This window comes from Nerophis lumbriciformis, linkage group LG31 (assembly GCF_033978685.3).
Source record: "Nerophis lumbriciformis linkage group LG31, RoL_Nlum_v2.1, whole genome shotgun sequence".
Classification (NCBI taxonomy): domain Eukaryota; kingdom Metazoa; phylum Chordata; class Actinopteri; order Syngnathiformes; family Syngnathidae; genus Nerophis; species Nerophis lumbriciformis.
Window position 1 is genome coordinate 13,566,546 of NC_084578.2, and position 20,955 is coordinate 13,587,500.

Here is a 20,955-nt window from a genome sequence, read left to right on the forward strand (position 1 = left end):
TATGGACTGGACTCTCACTCTATTATGTTAGATCCACTATGGACTGGAAACTCACACTATTATGTTAGATCCACTGTGGACTGGACTCTCACAATATTATGTTAGATCCACTATGGGCTGGACTCTCACAATATTATGTTAGATCCACTATGGACTGGACTCTCACAATATTATGTTAGATCCACTATGGACTGGACTCTCACAATATTATGTTAGATCCACTATGGACTGGACTCTCACAATATTATGTTAGATCCACAATGGACTGGACTCTCACAATATTGTGTTAAATCCACTATGGACTGGACTCTCACACTTCTATGATAGATCCACTATGGACTGGACTCTCACACTATTATGTTAAATCAACTATGGACTGGACTCTCACACTATTATGTTGGATCCACTATGGACTGGACTCTCACTATTATGTTAGATCCACTATGGACTGAACTCTCACAATATTATGTTTGATCCACTATGGACTGGACTCTCACAATATTATGTTAGATCTACTATGGACTGGACTCTCATAATATTATGTTAGATCCACTATGGACTGGACTCTCACACTATTAAGTTAGATCCACTATGGACTGGTCTCTCACAATATTATGTTAGATCCACTATGGACTGGACTCTCACACTATTAAGTTAGATCCACTATGGACTGGACTCTCACAATATTATGTTAGATCCACTATGGACTGGACTCTCACACTATTATGTTAGATCCACTCGAAGTCCATTGCACCGGTTACCCGGGGGAGGCATTTTTTTTGTCAAATCCGATCACATTACAAAAAAAATTATATTTCTAATGTGAATGCAATCTGACCCGCATGCGCACATGATGTCATGACGTCGCATGCACTGCAGTGTTTACGGAAGTAAAAATGGCTTCAGCTTCGATCTGCCTGAGTACTGGCCCATTTGTAGCGATTTCAAGTATTTTGTGGAATCAAATCAAACATAGAAGATTAAGAAGGCATTTTGCCTCTCACAGTTTTACGGAATAATTTGCTTTGCGAGCAGTCGCAGACATTAAGTGGTGAAAGTTTCAGGTGAGTTCCTAAAACATTATTTTCACCTGTTGTCTGCTCCGTTGTCTAGTATTTATTTTATAACCATCTATTTTGGCAAATAATTATGATGCTTATCGCTTTTTGATGACTCGGGAGGGGCGGCGTGGCCTGCGGACCTGCAGCGAAGCGGGGTGTGTCAGGATCGGCTTCGAGATTAGTGACAGGTGCAGAGATGACACAGCTGTGAGTGTTTGTCTGATCACCTGTCGCTCTGTTAAAGGCAGCAGTCGGGAAGGAGAGGAGATGGTTTTGGTGGAGAACGAGCGAGAGAAACTTTAACATGGCTGAAAAGCACAACTTATTGCAAAAAAAAAATCATTCTTCTCAAAGATGAACACGGCTGTCATGTCCGTCATTAGTGGTCCAGAGAACCCGGAGGAGCAAGACCTCCCCAATGACGTTCTGGACAGATGAATGCGACCGGAGAGCGGTAGCATTCACATTGGGGACGTATCGCATATATGTCCGATGTATTAAAAGACCTGGTTCGGATATAAAAAATATGGAATTGCACTTTTCACATTGACATGAAAAAATCATAATTGACCTTGTTGTGGGGCAGACTGGCTCATACATGCACATGTATCTTTCGCTGTTGCCATTTCTAATACAATGTAGCGTGTAGTTCTAATTTATATCTGTCAGTAGACTCGCTATGGAAGCGCTAAAAACTACTACATGGCTGACAGGGTGAAGACACAGTCAGAGTGGAGGCACATAATTAAGACTCCCCACAAAACAGCGCATCTGATGGTCAGAAAGCAGTTTGAAAATGGTCTGTAGAACATCATTTATGCAATTTTTTTACAAAAGAACCACCATTACATGTTATGTAGACCAGTGGTCCCCAACCACCGGGCTGTGGCCCGGTACCGGTCCCTGGATCGATTGGTACCGGGCCACACAAGAAATAAAATAAAAATATAAAAATAAAAATAAAATGTTTTTTTTTGTTTTTTATTAAATCAACACTCATTCACACTCATTCACACTCATTCGCACAAAAGGGTTGTTTCTTTCTGTTATTAATATTTCTGGTTCCTACATGATGTATCAATATAGATCAATACAGTCTGCAGGGAAACAGTCTGTAAGCACACATGATTGTATTTTTTTATGACAAAAAAACCCCATATCATAATATGAACCTTTTAACGGGCTGATTTAAACACATGTTTTTGATGTGTTTTGTTGTCTGTGTTTTTTTTTTTTCTTTTAATGGCATTTGTTTTTTCATTTAGAAAATATAATTATTATAATATATCTCCTTTAGGAAAGAAAAAAAAAAACATCTTGCAATGTGCATTTTCTTGCATTCGGATCATTCCAGACGAATAAATGTGTTGCGGTGTAAAATAGTTTCTGGTGTTTGGATTGAGATTCTATATTGTTGCTTGTTCAACATTGTAAAATCCCACAGGTAGGAGCATAATAACATGAATGTGTAGGGAAATGAGTGTTTCCATGGGAACATGATGCTGATAATACATGCAAAACCTTATTTAAATAAGACACATTTGCACTTGTTATTATTGTACACACAATAGTAGCAATTAGTAGATCACACGCAACACACCCACTAATACTAAATGCAATTTTATAGATTGCACATGCTGTTTAGCACGTGTTATTTGGATCTTAGTAGATCAGGCCCAATGTGTACTGTTACCAGTTCAAATAGTATATATGAGTTACTCATTTCACAGCATCTTCTCGCCCGAGCCTAAAAAGGATACATTTCAGTGAGGATGATGACTGCATTCTTTTTCTCAAAGGCGTCATGAAAGAGGAGAACTCGTTCATGGTCCATCTTGGAGAGAAGGCTCATCTCTCGCAGAGCAGAGGTTTTCTTCTTAGCTCTTGTGGAAATGAACTTGGCAGCGTACTCCAATTTGTCTTCCTTCTGGGTCACACGTTTTATGTAGGAAAATGCACCTCTGGGGGATAAAAAAAAACACCAAGGTCTTTTCAATACTGAGTTTTAATGTGCTGTAAAGTCTATAGAATGCTGAGCAGGTGGTTCCATTCAACTGGCGACCCGCGGGCCAAATCCGACCCGGAAATGACACGAGACCGACCCCCGAGTTTCAGTTCAAAACTTGTGAGAGACTAACATTTAAAAACACTAGACGGTAGAGATGCGCGGATAGGCAATCATTTCATCCGCAACCGCATCACAAAAGTCGTCAACCATCCGCCATCCACCCGAACCAACATTTTATCAAAACCACACCCGCCCGCACCCGCCCGTTGTTATACATCTAATATAGACGATGCAAGGCATTAGTGAGGTTATAAACCTTTTGCCTGTTAAAGAAAGGAGACTGATCCAATGCAGCAGAGACATTCAATGCGTGCCACGCTGTCACGGCCCAGACGCACACCAGTGCGCAATCATCTGGGAGCCGCGCTGTACGCACCTCCAAGCGCGCTCGCGCGCGTCACTCAAACTGCTGCAGGCAGCTGCGTTCCATCTTCAATCAACACACCCGGCACTGATGAGAGGGATGACTACTTAAACAACCGCCACCAGAGATCCTCCTCCTGCCTCCCGACCACGCTTCCGCTCCTGGACAAACCCTGCCTGCCTCGCCTTTGTCTGACAGCACCGCTCCTCTCAACACGCACCTCCAACACTTACGGTAAAACCCTCCAGTTAAATTCCACACATAGTCTGACACCCATTTCCTGTTTGGTTACATACACATCTAATATATATATATTTCCGAATTGGTTTAACCGCCACCCGCCTGAATCTATTTAAAATCTTTTTTTTTTTTTTTTCACCCGCCCGACCCGCGGAATATCCGCGGACTCCGCGGTTGTGTCCGCAAACCGCGCATCTCTACTAGACGGTGTCATCGAGAATTTGTAATTCCAAATGTCCACTGCAAAGGATGCGGGTCGTAAAATAGGAATAATAGTGAAAAGAGAAGTCCAGCTCTTAGCTTTCTTGAAATGCGGCCCCCAGAACAGTTGAATAGCCATGGTCTATAGCAGGGGTGTCAAACTCAAATACAGAGTGGACCAAAATTTAAAACTGAACAAAGCCGCGGGCCAAGGTTGAACAAATTAACCTTTTAATAGGGACCCAAACAAGTTTTGCATTGAATATTGAACAAGCAAGGCTTATATAACTTTATAGTGACATGCAAAATTGAGTTTCAAATAATAATAATAATAATTAAAAAATATCAATGGCATATCAAATAAAATTTAAATACAAATGTAATGCCTCTTTTCTATTTGCAGCCTTCTGAGGTAAATATCAACATTAACTTTTTCCACAGGCTAATAAATTAGAAAATAAAATAACAATGAATAAACCAACCATTCAGGACTTTAAACTGCTCAGTTTGCAACACACTGATCTAATCTGATGTGCCCAAGCCAGATACCTGCCATCTTTTCTTGGATGCTAGTTCATTAATGTCGGGGCTCAGGCTTTGAGCTGAGGCATCTTTCATTATCGAACGAAGTTGTTCATCAGTCATTATACCTCGTAATCCACCCGGACCACAGTCTTGGGGGCATGCTTTAAAGGCACTGCGTTTATCGTCCTCCACGAGCTGGGTCACGTCTGCTTTTCATCCATTCCAACAACGTGCCGGCCCGATAACAAAACATGTGTGACTTCAGCACGCACATACACACGTAAATGCAACGCATACTTGGCCAACAGCGATACAGATTACACTGACGGTGCCCGTATAAATAACTTTAACACTGTTAGAAATATGCGCCACACTGTGAATCCACACCAAACAAGAATGACAAACACATTTCGGGAGAACATCCGCACCGTAACACAACATAAACACAACAAAACAAATACCCAGAATCCCATGCAGCCCTAACTCTCCCTCTCCGTGCGTCGGTTGAGGCGGGCGGGGTTGGGGGATCGGGGTTTGGTGGTAGCGGGGGTGTATATTGCAGCCCGGAAGAGTTAGAGCTGCATGGGATTCTGTGTATTTGTTCTGTTGTGTTACGGTGCGGATGTTCTCCCGAAATGTGTTTGTCATTCTTGTTTGGTGTGGATTCACAGTGTGGCGCATATTTCTAACAGTGTAAAAGTTATTTATACGGGCACCGTCAGTGTAACCTGTATCGCTGTTGGCCAAGTATGCATTGCATTTACGTGTGTATGTGCGTGCTGAAACCTGCACATATTATGTGACTGGGCCAGTATTCCCCGGACTGGGTGAAAAGCGGAAGTGACGATTTTTGGGAGGGGCACTGAAAATTGAGAGTCTACCGGGAGGGTTGGCAAGTAAGAGAATTAGCGGTGAATGCGGTGTTACCGCGGCACCGCCGCTGAATATAATCGGCGGGCCAGCTCTAGTGTTAATTTGATATCGCCTCAAGGGCCAAGTGAAATTACAAGGGCCCGCGGGCCAGAGTTTGACACCCATGGTCTATAGGAATTAGTAGGGTGGTTCCCATTAAGACATGGATTCTGTAGCTATATACTCTAAGGTTTGCAGGTTCAACCCAAAATACCTTACCTTCCAATTTCCTTGTGAATATCATACTGGTCGGTCAGTCTTCGGAGTTTCCTCAAGATTGTCTCCTCATCTTCCATTGGCTCCTCTTTGCTTAAAGCTATATGAGCATAGTATAGGTCAATTTGTTATGATATGCATGAGTATAAATGTATCATTTTATGGAGTATTGCCACTCGAGTTATTGTCTCACCTTCATGAACTGTGAGTTCGGCTTTGCAAGACACAGAACCTGCCAAGTTCCTTGCGGTGCAGGTGTAGACGCCAGAGTCTCCTTGACAAGCGTTGAGGACCAGCAGGGAACATTCGTTATCATCGTACACAAACGTGTAATGACTGCCCTCGGACAGGAGAGCGTCATTCTGGGGAAAGAAAGCGCAGCAAATCAAACTATACCTCGTCTTTGGGAATGCACTCAACATATGGATACAAACCTTGAACCAGAGAATGTCAGGAACTGGTCTGCCCTCCACAACCACAGCAAAGCGAGGGGTCTCACCACAACACACGTCGATATCCTCCATTATGGTTTCAAATGTCGGGGGAGCTGTGGACGGTTGCACGACTGAGACAGACAGAACGAGAGCAACAGATGGGGAGTGATGGTGCTTACCTGCCATTTCCACAGTAAAGGTGCAGCTATCACTCCCATACTTGTTGGAGGCCACAAACATCATCTCTCCAATGTCAGCACTCTTTACTTTCATCAGCTTTAGCGTATGCTGGTCATCATCCGGCATTGCCATCTCGTATACACCTGCCTTGTTGTCCAAAACCACTCCATTCCTAAAGATAGACCACAGATTTTGTTCCACTGTAAGTATGACAGCAATGCAAATTGAAAACTACACATTTCAAGCGGTGTCCCGATACCACTTTTTCACTTCTGATACGATACTCATATTGGAACCTTAAAGGGGAACATTATCACAATTTCAGAAGGGTTAAAACCATTAAAAATCAGCTCCCAGTGGCTTATTTTATTTTTCGAAGTTTTTTTCAAAATTTTACCCATCACGCAATATCCCTAAAAAAAGCTTCAAAGTGCCTAATTTTAACCATCGTTATATACACCCGTCCATTTTCCTGTGACGTCACACAGTGATGCCAATACAAACAAACATGGCGGATAGAACAGCAAGGTATAGCGACATTAGCTCGTATTCAGACTCGGATTTCAGCGGCTTAAGCGATTCAACAGATTACGCATGTATTGAAACGGATGGTTGTAGTGTGGAGGCAGGTAGTGAAAACGAAATTGAAGAAGAAACTGAAGCTATTGAGCCATATCGGTTTGAACCGTATGCAAGCGAAACCGACGAAAACGACACGACAGCCAGCGACACGGGAGAAAGCGAGGACGAATTTGGCGATCGCCTTCTAAACAACGATTGGTATGTGTTTGTTTGGCATTAAAGGAAACTAACAACTATGAACTAGGTTTACAGCATATGAAATACATTTGGCAACAACATGCACTTTGAGAGTGCAGACAGCCCATTTCAGGCGCGCTAAGAACATATATTTTTCCACGATTTCAGCAATCAGGTTAACCATACCTAAATAGACACAAAATACTGCATTACACAAGACTACCCGAATGTACTCAAATGATTGAAAAAAATAAATGTTTTTAAGCTAAATTATTGGTAAACACTGTTTATGTATAATAATTTACGTAAAACCACGAGTAATGAATAAAGTTTTCATCAATTAATATATTCTGTAGACATACCCTCATCCGCTCTCTTTTCCTGAAAGCTGATCTGTCCAGTTTTGGAGTTGATGTCAGTAGGCCAGGGAAGCTAGGCTCGATATTCTTCTCTTGATCATCTTCGGTGGCATAAGGGACGGTAGAAGCGGTGTGAGCCAAGACATCCAGGGGGTTTAGCTCGCTCGTCTGCGGGAACAAACTGCCGCCATCGCTTGCCGTGCTACCGAGGTCCTTTGTCCCTGAATAGCTCACACACTCCGGCAGATTCAATGGGGGTCTGGCGGCAGATTTCTTTGACTTTATCGTTGGAAATGCATCTGCTTTGAGTGTCGCAGGATATCCACACATTCTTGCCATCTCTGTCGTAGCATAGCTTTCGTCGGTAAAGTGTGCGGAACAAACGACTGACCATTTCGTCGGCTTTCCCCACACCCTCGTATTTTGAACAAATTTCATCCAATTTCTTGCCACTTTCGCATCTTTGGGCCACTGGTGCAACTTGAATCCGTCCCTGTTTGTGTTGTTACACCCTCTGACAACACTCCGACGAAAGTGAGAAAATGGTGGATTGTTGTGACGTCATCGCTCCGAGAGCGAATAATAGAAAGGCGTTTAATTCGCCAAAATTCACCCATTTAAAGTTCGGAAATCGGTTAAAAAAATATATGGTCTTTTTTCTGCAACATCAAGGTATATATTGACGCTTACATAGTTCTGGTGATAATGTTCCCCTTTAAGTGTTGATCGTATCCAGATATAAAATCAATACGATATCAGCAGGAATCATAGTACAAAAACCAAAACCAGTGAAGTTGGCACGTTGTGTAATTCGGAAATAAAAACACAATACAATGATTTGCAGATCTTTTTCAACTTATATTCTATTGAATTTAATGTTTGAACTGAGAAATAAAACTTTTTTGCAAATAATCACTAACTTAGAATTTAATGGTCGCAACAAATTGCAAAAAAGTTGGCGCAGGCGCATTTTTGCCACTGTGTTGCATGGCCTTTCCTTTTAACAACAATCAGTAAACGTTTAGGAACTGAGGAGACCAATTTTTCAAGCTTTTCACGTGGAATTCTTTCCCATTGTTGTTCAACAGTACGGGGTCTCCGTTGTGGTATTTTAGGCGTTGTATTGCACCACACATTTTCAATGGGAGTCAGGTCTGGACCACAGGCAGGCCGGTCTAGTACCCGCACTCTTTTACAATGAAGCCACCAACGTTCCCTCTAAGGTGCGGGCCTGCGCAATTGCGCACTGCTCAAGCGTCCTCTGCGCACAGCAAATCAAATTCCATCTGAATTCTAAACAAAACAAACACATTTATTCTGTGTAATTTTGCAATGCAACTCTGAGTGACAGTGACAACAAGTGGCCCTAACGGTGTTCGTCAACACCGTTCAATTGAACACCGTTCAATTATTGTAGCGTCAATCGAGATGCTTCGAGGACAGGAATTATATTGATCAATTTATTGAGCAAAACTGTTTATATTCGGCCATAACCACACCAAAAACATGAGTAAAAAACTCCAATAGTCATTTTCTGCCGTACAAACCAGGCCAAAACCAACTTGTCATCTGTCACCAACACGCATAGCACTAAGCCACTGGTGCGTTTATGGCCACACAAAAAGTCGGACAACTCAAACACCACACAAAGTTACACTATGACTCCTCAGTCAAACGTGTGTCTATTCTACTGTCATTTATTATTAATGTTAATTTTTTTAATTTTAATCATGGAATGCTGTTACTAGAGAAAGTTACAGGAATGCACACTTCATCCTATTTCATTGTGCAACATGAGGATGTTTAAGGGGAACTAAATGTGATCTCTGAAAGGGGTACAAATGATTTCCAAAGCAGGACCCCCACCCAGACATATTGTACAATACTAATCCATAGCTTATGAAAAACAAGATTTCTTTTAATTTCATGACAAGTGGGCCAAATCACTAATATTACAAAATAATCTCATGAAATTGAATCATTTGAGTGTTATTATAAAAGATAGGTTTGAGACAGGTGTGCTGCTGGTATTGCCACGTGTGATGTTGCTCACATGGGCTCCACTGAATGCTCAGGGGGTTTTTGTGTTTGCTCACACACATGAACAATTAGAGGGAACATTGGAAGCCACGCTGTTGTAACACGTGGCTTGCCATTGTCTTGCTGAAATAAGCAGGGGCGTCCATGATAACGTTGCTTGGATGGCAACATATGTTGCTCCAAAACCTGTATGTACCTTTCAGCATTAATGGTGCCTTCACAGATGTGAAAGTTACCCCTGCCTTGGGCACTAATACAACCCCATACAATCACAGATGCTGGTTTTTGAACTTTGCGCCTAGAACAATCTGGATCGTTCTTTTCCTCTTTGTTTCATGGAAGCTGCTTTTATACCGAATCATGGTTCCACCTGTTCCCAATTAGCCTGATCACCTGTGGGATGTTTCAAATAAGTGTTTGATGAGCATTCCTCAACTTTCTCAGTCTTTTTTGCCACTTGTGCCACTTTTTTTGAAACATGTTGCAGGCATGATGCGCTGTGATGTTTTTAAATTACCATAAGTATTGAACTATACAAAGTATTTCAATGGTTGGAATCTGCGCTTTTGCATGATATACTAGTTACTATGGTAATCTAATTAGTTACTATGGTAATCTACATCACAGCAGCTCAGACGAGGCACCAAGCAGTGTGGGTGGGGAGCGTTTCCACAGAGTGTTTCCAGAACGGCCGGCCTGAAAAGCGGGTGTCAGGGACAGATGCGGAAGGAGATGTATACAACAAAGTTGTAAAACTTAGTGATATATCTGATACATCAGATAGTAGGTGGGTTTCGTTATACCCTTCGCGTTCATATTTCGCTGTGTTTGTTGCATTTTTGTTGCGTTTTGCTTGATTGTAAAGTATGTCAATCGAGAGGGGGGTGTGACGTTCATATGTTGTCTATATTAAGTGTTTTATCGTTCATAGTTAATATTGTAAATCACACATGCTTTATTTTCATGTACATTCTGGGTGTCTCACTCACACATTAACACACAAACAGCTGTCAAGCCCCTCTGACATGTCTGACATATGTTCTAAACCAGGGGTGGGCAATTAATTTTTACCGGATGATAATAATAATAATAATAATAATAATAATAGAAATAAAAAATAAAAAATAAAATAATAATAATAATAATAATTTCATTTAACCTAACTTAACTTCATACAAAAGCAGATTGCTTTTGATGGTTTTATTTTTAACACTTTCTTACACTACACTTCCTGATGTATAATACAATGCAAAAATGTCAATTTCCGCACAGGGTTAATTTCTGTCACTTTATCCTGCATCCTCTTTAAAAGTCCAACATTTTTCCCCGTCAGATTTGGACAACCATCTGTTGTCACACCTGCCAGCTTGTCCCATTTCAGTCCTAACATGTCCAAACACGCATTTACCTCTGTGAACAAGTCATTACATGTGGTTTTCTCTTTAATTGTCAGCATGGCTGCCAGCTCTTCCGTGATTTGAAAGTCTGCAGTTATCCCACGTAAGAAGATGAGCAGCTGGGCGGTGTCACGTACATCGCAGCTCTCATCCAAAGCCAGCGAAAAACAGTCAAAGTCGGCCGTTCTGTTCTTTAGCTGAAGCTCCAAGTTTCCAGCGATGGTCTCAGCCCGCCTCGTTACAGTGCGTCGGGAGAGTGACACGCTGTCAAATGCGCCCCTCTTCTCCGGACATATCAGCGCAACCGAGTCCAATAAGCACTCCTTAAAAAACTCTCCGTCAGAAAACGCTTTACTTTTTCTGGCGATTTTGTGAGAAATGACAAAACTTGTCCTGATGGCTGCATCTCTGAGGGTGTGGAATTTGGCAAAAAGTCCTTGTTGGGTTTGCCGTTTTACCATCAACGCATCAACCTCCCTTGAGCGCTCTTCATCGGACAGATTTCGGTATTTTTCCTCGTGCTTTGTCATGTAGTGGCGATTCAAATTGTATTATTTAAACACAACAACCTGTGTACCACAAATTAAGCACACGGCTTTACCTTTAATTTCTGTAAAGAAATACTTGGCAGTCCATGTCTTGTTGAAAACACGCCATTCGTCATCAACTTTTCTTTTTTTTTGCGTGACCTGACATCTTGGGGGTTTCACTTGTCGCTGTGCACCTTCACTCACAGGTTACACAGGGAAATACGTCCATAAATAAAACTTTTCAAAATAAAAGCAGCACAGTTGTATTGCATGCACGACATAGATGTATTTTAAATTGTATTTTGTAATTTGTGATTGCCGCTGTTCACATTCACTCACAATCACGCACGCGCATACGTCCACATGGAAGTAATACAAATAACGCTTTTCAAAACAAAAGCAGCACTGTTGTATTGCACACTTTCGACATAGATACTTTTTTAAATTTATTTTGTAATTTATGATTGGCCTCACGCGGGCCAGACAGGGACGCAGAATGCCCAGGTCTGTTCTAAACAGAACTTTTAACATCACAAATAACATCAGGGTGGTTAAAGTAACATGTGAAAAAGTCTTATCTACAGATTTAAAATTCACAGGAAGAAGAAGCTGTTGTAGCGTGCATACACACACTACATAAACATGGCGAGACACGTTCACGCAACGAGTACAGCCTAGATTGCTGAAGCTTTTCTAAATGTAAAGTGTTCTCCTTTTCATGGATTTCGATGACATTCAAAAGTGTTATTAAAACTAAATGTTCTACAATTTTCACACTACCGTAAAAAAAAGGTATTACGGAAAAGTCCACATTATGAGTGATGGGCCCGCTTTTATTGAATGACTCACAAGGAGTGGAGAATAGGGCACTAAATTAATTTTGCTTCAAAGGCAGATTTGACTGGAATTGGTTTTTGGTTTCTTGGGAAAATACGTTAAAAACAGATTCAAGAAGACAATTGTCAAGACTTCTTTAACAGAAATACCTTTTCCAGATGGCGGCGGCATTGACGTGATTGATGGTGACGGAGATGCTTACTGACTGGTTTTCCATCACAAATACAATTTCTGGTTTATCAATGATAACCGGAGCCTCTTGAAGATACGGGCCTTAAAGAACCAAAGCATAGAAAAGCTTAGTCGCACCAATACGGTATTTGTATCACACAATGAATAGAGAATGGATGCTTTAAACTCACTAAAACTGTACCTCTGTCCAATAGTAGAACTGGGTCTGTAGCAGCCGAGGGCTTGCTGAAGGCCTTGGAGGTGATGGTCAAGATCCTGAAAGAATAGCGCACACCTTTGGATAATGTGCTGATGGTATAGGTGGTCTCCTTCAGGCCCGAAGCAATAATGGTCCATTGGATGGAGCCAAGGGCTTGTTGCTGGATGGCATACATCAAGGATTTTGGCTCTGAATGAAAAGATGTTGTAAATTAGAACTACAACCATTTTAAAAGTTCTATCTATCACACAATATGACTCATTTTCAGTCATTAAAGAGAGCAAAACCATTTCACTGTCAGCCGATGATGGATTTGATGGATTCCATCACGCGTTTTTTGCATACCAATGGAAGGGTCTAGTCTCCTTGGCTTCTTCCAGCTGAGGATGACAACTTTGCCTGTGATTGATTCGATCACTGGAGTCCCATCAGGAGGGTCAGGAAGGATATCTGAAAATGAGTTTAAAAAATGGAAACAAATTGCATTCGATCAAACTGGCAAAAAGGCCATTGCCATCATTTAACGTTTAAGTCAGAGGTGTCCAACTCAAGGCCCGCGGGCTAGATCTGGTCGGCCAGGCATGTCATTTAATTAATTTAGTCGTTTAAAGTGATCTGGCACATTATTTATGTGGTCACCCACATGATTTATGGGGCCTGCGAAAGGCTGGAGAGCACTTTCTGTCCAAACGTATTTGTTCTTTGAATTTTTGACAAAAAATGAATGCATATGCATATGTTCTACACCACAGGCGTCAAATTCAAGGTCCGCGGGCCACATCAGTCCCGCAACGTCATTAAATTTGGCCCGCAAATGCCTGAAAAAAATAAGCGCCAATAAAATACCCAATCTTTTCTTACTGAATCTATTAATTAATTATTTAATTGACTTCATTTTGACAGAAAACAAATCTATGTTCTGCATGAAATGGCATACTTTACCTACTAAACTTTAATATTGCAATATTCTAACAAATATCAAAGTAACATACTTTTGTCAAAATATAAATAAATACTTAAATATCTGCTTGACTTATGATTTCAAAAATATCCATAAAATTGTACAATGTAAAAATGACAGTAAATTTTATGGTAATATTGATGGTGGTTTTACAGCATAATGCAGTAAATAAATAAAAAACTACCAGTGGTGTTCTACTGTCGACTAAGTTGCTAGTTTGTTTGTTTTTATTGTAAAATCTATAGTTGTTTTTTATGATGTATTTCTGCAAAAACGGTACCACATTTTTATGGTAAAAAACTGACAGCAGAAAAAAAAACAGTAGTACTGTTTTTCTGTTTACAGTAAAATGTTGTAAAATACAGGCGATTATGATATGACTTTTTTTTCCGTAAAATTAAAACAAAAATTCTGGTGACTATGTTGCCATTTTTTACTGCAAAATCTACAGATTTGTATGTACCCGTATATATATATATATATATATATATATATATATATATATATATATATATATATATATATATATATATATATATATATATATATATATATATATATATATATATATATATATATATATATATATATATATATATATATATATATATATATGTATGTGTGGGGAAAAAAATCACAAGACTATTTCATCTCTACAGGCCTGTTTCATGAGGGGGGGTACCCTCAATCATCAGGAGATGATTGAGGGTACCCCCCCTCATGAAACAGGCCTGTAGAGATGAAATAGTCTTGTGATGAAATAGTCTTGTGATTTTTTTTCCCACACATACATATATTGCGCTCTACTACGGTATTGAGCACTATTTTTTGGATAACCTTATTAAGACATATATATATATATATATATATATATATATATATATATATATATATATATATATATATATATATATATATGTATATATATATATATATATATATATATATATATATATAAATATATATTTATATATATATATATATATACATGAATATATATATATATATATACATGAATATATATATATATATATATATATATATATATATATATATATATATTAATAAATGATAAATATATATATATATGTATATATATATATATATATGTGTGCAAATTAAACCACACCCACCCTCCCCAAAAGTATCATAAATTAGCTTTTGAAAAAAAAAAAAAGAATATAAATATTAATTAAAATAATATTTTTTAAAAATATATATATATATAAAAAATATATAATAGATTTTTTTTTTAATTAATAAAAAAAAAAAAAATATATATATATATATATATTTATATATGTATATATGTATATATATTCATTGTTACAAGTGCCAAGCATGTTTTTGTTTACTTATCAAAAAAAAACGTAATACTTAAATATCCGCTTGTCACCTTGACTTACGATTTCAAGTTATCCATGCATCTGTTAGTAAAACATAATACAGTAATTAAAAACAGTTGCCTTTGCAAATTGTTTTAACGAAGCTATTATACATTTATATTTATATAGATTCATTGTTACAAGCGGCCCTGAGGGCAGCTATAATTGCGATGTGGCCCTCAAAAAAACACCCACGTTTTAAGTCATGACAATATTTATCTACAAAAAAAGTACACTTAGCTCGTACAATGGAGAAAAATGGACAATTACCTGTGACGTAGAGATGAGCATAGCAGGTGGCCTTGCCTATTTTGTTAGATATGACGCTCTTGTACACGCCACCGTGTGCATGACCCACTGAGCGTAAGACCAGGCTGTGGACGTCACGAACTGAATAGAAGTGAGAAGATCAGAAAAAAAAATTGTTATTGATATTAATCTTCAATAACTGTTTTAGTCGTTGGTTTCTGGAGGTGTTCCCAGATTGCAAATGAAACCCGGTATCATAATGTATCTTTTGACAATGTACACAGTTTAAATATGTATCTATTTTTTTTTTCCAGACACGGTCAAAAATAAACTTCATAAACATTATATAGATTCACCCGGTCACAACATGGGGTACACCTGCACAATCCCTGATCTATTCTAAAAAAAACAACTGCATTAGCTTTATTAAGTAATATAAAAACATAATGTACAGCGTTTAACCTGGAGAGCGGACTTCTACGGTATCTGCTGAGAGTTGCTTTTTCCTCAAACACAACACCAGCAACTTCTCCATGTTTTCATGAATAAATGTCCTACGTTTTTATATTGATTTTAACGCTTTTGACTGGTGTTATTGACTTACTCGAATAATTATGTATATATTGTCACACTAACTTTATGCTTAAGGGCCATTGCTATAAATTATTGTCAATTGTGCTGAAGTGGTATTTTTGTATCTGTGCAAAGCTGGCAGTCCAAAAGATTGCCAGCTGACTTTATCAGTGTTGTGTCCAGACTTGGCCTGCTGGCTGCCAAGGCCGAACACCGCTGTGACGCAGACAGAGCAGAGACAAGGCGATATGACCTGCGTCAACTAATTTTAATTTATTCTATAATCATATCTTGTGTCTAACTGGAGTTGTTGAGATTACCCCCTTCTCTCAGCGACAGCTTCAGTGACGTAATAGGGCCCTTCCAAATAAATAGAGGAGGCGCGCGGGCTTGATTTTTAGAACGTAGTTTGGATCTGTAACTAGCATACTTGCCAACCCTCCCGAATTTTCCGGGAGACTCCCGAAATTCAGCGCCTCTCCCGAAAACCTCCCGGGACAAATATTCTCCCGAAAATCTCCCGATTTTCAGCCGGAGCTGGAGGGGGCGTGGTCTCATGCACCTGAGTGAGGACAGCCTTTTTTCACAACGGGAGGACAACAGGGTGACAAGAAATAAATCATCCAGACAAGAGATAAATTGTATTATTATGTTTATCTTACCTAAAAATAAATATATTTATTAATTTTTTTTTTAAAAACTAAATAAATGTTTACTATATTTTGCTAAAAACATCAAAATTAATTGTATTTTTATTTGTATTTGTTCTGACTCCTTATTACATCCAGGCATTAGAATTATAGATTAAAATAAACATATTTGAAATAATTAATTTTAAATTATCATAATAATACATTTAAAATGACCATATTCAATTATTAAAATAATTGCTTGTTTATCAACAACTTTAACATTTTATTAATTACATTTTGAAGCTCTCAGAAGCCAAGTTATGTTATATTCCTTAAGATTTATTTATGCAAGTTTGAAGTATCAATTATCTAAACACAGTATTGTTTGCATATTTTCAGGATGTAGCTATATATATATATATATATATATATATATATATATATATATATATATATATATATATATATATATATATATATGAAATACTTGACTTGGTGAATTCTAGCTGTCAATATACTCCTCCCCTCTTAACCACGCCCCCAACCACGCCCTGCCCCACCCCCGACCACGCCCCCACCCCCCACCTCCCGAAATCGGAGGTCTCAAGATTGGCAAGTATGGTAACTAGAATACAGCCCAAAACACGTGTCTCCTCGAGCTAAATTGAACTCTGTCTCTGCATGATTCCTTGTTTCTTGTCTGATTATTAGATGTCATCAGTGTTTGAACCTGACTGTTATCGACTCATTTTGCTTCAGCTTGGTGCATATTTCTGAAGTACTGCTTCTCCAAGTTGGTTACATGCATACCTAGGTCATGTTTTTTTATTATTTCCTTCCGTAATTCAATGAACAATGAGTACTGTCTTTCAAACTCACATTCTTATGGGAAAACATTGTTTTCGCTCTCTAACCATCTGTTACCTATAAGTTAATGCTGATGAGTAAGACCTTAAATGTTTTGGTCGGATCTTATTGGGTTCACTGGCACATTCTTTAGGCCAACTCGCGGTGAGGAGCCTTGTAGCCTAAATCAGCCAAAAGACAGCTTATATCCCAAATAACTTGTGAGCTGTGCCACTCGTGAGCCAAGGTATCACAATATTCTCCAAACGTGCAACATTTTGCATAAATTCAAGGACTCACAATCCTTGCATTTTCACATTTCCATTGCGGTTTTTGAAATAATTACATTGTGTCATCTTTCTGTCCTCTGTGCTTTCAATTCTTCTGCCATTGTGGAACCAAGCAATGGTTGGGTAGGGTAGTCCAGCCACTTTACATTTCAGCACCGCCTCCTTCCCCTCAATGACATCCAGATCATAAAGGGGTTTAATGAAGTCAGGCATGGTGAATCTCTCAACTTCATTCTCAGGGACCTCAGGCTCCTCTGGTATGGACGGCATCTTCTCTAGTTTAGCCCTAAAAGCAGGAAGCAGAGCTCGAGTGAATGCACGTCCATGTTATTGATAATATGTTGCAATAAAACGGTTAAATTTATTATTGTATATAATAATTATAATGATGATAATATAGCTAGTTATCTGATTTATAAAATAAGGGATGGGCGTAAATAAGTTTCACTTCTTCCCACTCCTTTTTGGATATAAATAAAACTAACCATCATGTATTGTTTTCATTTGTTATGTGTTTTCATTGTGAACTAGTAGTTTCTATTTCTGTACCTTAATGTAATGTTACCAAGATTAATAAAAATGTGTCCAAAATAAACTATTACTACTTCTAACTTGTACACCATGTAAAGTACAGAATATCAGAAACATTTATTCATGTAGAAAAATTATCACCGAACATCTTCAACAATCAAAGCATGATCGTAACGATCCACATTTTGTGTTATTATTGGGTGAAAACGCTATCTAAACATGGAAATGGACCCCGACTCAAACAAGTTGAAAAACTTATTCGGGTGTTACCATTTAGTGGTCAATTGTACGGAATATGTACTTCACTGTGCAACCTACTAATAAAAGTCTCAATCAATCAATCAAAGAAGTGTAACTCCTCTCCTCTAAGTGCAAGTGCTCCTAAAGCAGGAATACAAATTCTGTATTCCTACAAAATAGGAAATCTGGCAAGACACCAATTTAAAGTAGGTATTTTTTTTTTAAATTATCTTTAAAAACGTGCTTATATCCTTTTTGTGTTGAGCTGTTTCAAAAAGCATAATGTTTAAAAACATTTCATTAAGGCAAATTAATTGTCCAGTCATGGTATTAAAAACTTAAAAAATATCTGTCTAGGGTACACTTATTAATGGCAAAAAATTATATCTTTCTGAAATTAATTAACATGAACAATACATACATATATATATATATATATATATATATATATATATATGTATATATATGTATATATATATATATATATATATATATATGTATATGTATATATATATATATATATATATATATATATATATATATATATATATATATATATATATATATATATATATATGTCTTAATAAGGTTATCCAAAAAATAGTGCTCGATACCGTAGTAGAGCGCAATATATGTATGTGTGGGAAAAAAATCACAAGACTATTTCATCTCTACAGGCCTGTTTCATGAGGGGGGGTACCCTCAATCATCAGGAGATTTTCTGAGATCTCCTGATGATTGAGGGTACCCCCCCTCATGAAACAGGCCTGTAGAGATGAAATAGTCTTGTGATTTTTTTCCCACACATACATATATATATATATATATATATATATATATATATATATATATATATATATATAAACAGGCCCACTAAATATACCCAATAATGTAGTAATGATGTAGTAATGATCTTACATCTGTGAGGAGATGGCCGGCCGTGGCTCTTGTATGTAGAGTTCAGCAGAACATTCTGATTCGCCATGACAGTTAGTGGCTGTTACTGTGTAGAAGCCTTCATCGTCATTGGTCACATGAGAAATGATGAGGGAGTGACGGCCATTCTCCTGAAGAATACGAATATCCTCACTCTCAGTGAGTGGATGGTCTGCTGAGAAACAGAAGTCTGTTACACATTATACCAATTTCATCATAAAATCTAATTTGGATTTTCATTGTCCAATCTGATCCATTAGATTTTGTCCATAGTCGACTATCAGTCAAATCTGTGTTTTTTTTTTTTTTTAAAGTGATAAGTCGGTCACATGATGTATAACTCTAGCCGCCATAATATGCTTATTTAAGATGTTTATAAAAGGAATACACGCGTTCATCAAAGTGAACAAAACGGAGATCTCATGTGTGTCTTTTTCCAAATAAAAACCTAAATGTAATTGAAATTCTTAGTAAGGTCTTATAATTTTTTCTTGTGGCTCTCAATAAAGGAGAGCGCTTCCCCTCCCTCACCCGTGTCGCTCCTTCTTTGCTTCTTTGTGTGCTTGTCCTTGTCTTGTCGGACTGTAATTTTTCTAAGAACCTCTATTTTGCACTGTCCTCCGAAATCTAAAACATGGATTTGGTCTCTCAACTCAACTCAATTGACAAGATCTTCTCGACAAAAAGCTCAAGTTCGGGAGAACTTGCCTGTCCTGACGGACTCTTGGGAGAAGTGGAAAGCTGTCTGCCTGGCGATTTTTTCCGTCAAAGACATTAAAAACTTGGAACTGGGATAACAGGTTATCTGCTGATAGGATCGAGTGTTGCTCTGGTCTATCGACAAATTCGGAAGATGATGGGAGCCGTTCAAGGAGCTCATTAGGCAGAGCTGCGGGGATTCAGACATTGACAATTTTTTAATTGAATCGCAAATTTGACAACATCTCGGAGAAGCTTTCCGCACTGAATGTCACGGCACATGCCTTCTGCTGGAGTCACGCCGGGACACGCCTCTGCTCGCTCTTCCCGCATCACGGCCACGCCCCTGCTCGGCTGCAAGCAATCTGCAATCTGGGTCTGATGAGGGCAGACGGCATAAAGCCCAGTGTACCCGAAGATCCGGTGCCGGAACGTAGTTCTCTGTACACAGTAAGCTATCGTGTCTCTGGCTCCCCTCCTGCATACTTGCTCTCTCTCTTTGCCTTCACAGTTCCCGTGTCTTATGTCCTTTGTGTTTTCCGCAGTGCTTTCCCTGTCTCCCGTGATCGAGCTGTGTGCCTCGACTTCCTGTTGGATTCCGGACTGCCTCCCTTGATCCTCTGCCCCTGCTTGGACACAGACTTTTTGCTCGCTATACCCCTCCCCCCGACAACCTGCCTGTCTCACGGACATTCGAGCCTGCCTTTCCCTTCCAGGACTGCCGCCTCTCTCTCAACACTCACGGTAACACACAACAGTTAATTCCACACATAGTCTCACATACGCACACGTTTAGATTTGTGTCACACTACATTCTCTAGTTTATATTAGTATTGTTTATTATTATATATATAAATAATGTTTATATATATAATAAATCAAAGAGCTATTATGCCCCCTTTGTGGTCTGTGCCGTCTACTCCCCCCGTACGTAACACTGCAAGGGAAAATATGGTCAATTTGAGAGCCAGAGCAGACAACTAGAGAAGACAAACCTTTGGAATGAGTTTGCTCGTCCTAACCAAAACAATTCTTATCTACAATTCGGCTCCCTCTGCATTGGCCTTGGCAGAGTCAAGCAGTGAACACCCCAGTGAGA

General features: G+C 38.8%; 1 protein-coding gene across 1 annotated transcript in view; it reads right to left on the reverse strand.

Moving 5' to 3' along the window:
• The window catches only part of spegb (striated muscle enriched protein kinase b), a 76,964-nt gene that overhangs the window by 34,942 nt on the left and 21,067 nt on the right, over window positions 1-20,955 (reverse strand). Inside the window, exons 10-20 of the mRNA XM_061926217.2 lie at window positions 19,140-19,329; window positions 17,507-17,736; window positions 15,131-15,250; window positions 12,860-12,964; window positions 12,497-12,703; window positions 12,273-12,396; window positions 6,201-6,373; window positions 6,022-6,134; window positions 5,781-5,949; window positions 5,591-5,687; window positions 2,822-3,022 (exon numbers count right to left, since the gene is read on the reverse strand). Coding sequence (XP_061782201.2) covers window positions 2,822-3,022; window positions 5,591-5,687; window positions 5,781-5,949; window positions 6,022-6,134; window positions 6,201-6,373; window positions 12,273-12,396; window positions 12,497-12,703; window positions 12,860-12,964; window positions 15,131-15,250; window positions 17,507-17,736; window positions 19,140-19,329 — 1,729 coding nt within the window. The remainder of the gene's footprint in view (window positions 1-2,821; window positions 3,023-5,590; window positions 5,688-5,780; window positions 5,950-6,021; window positions 6,135-6,200; window positions 6,374-12,272; window positions 12,397-12,496; window positions 12,704-12,859; window positions 12,965-15,130; window positions 15,251-17,506; window positions 17,737-19,139; window positions 19,330-20,955) is intronic.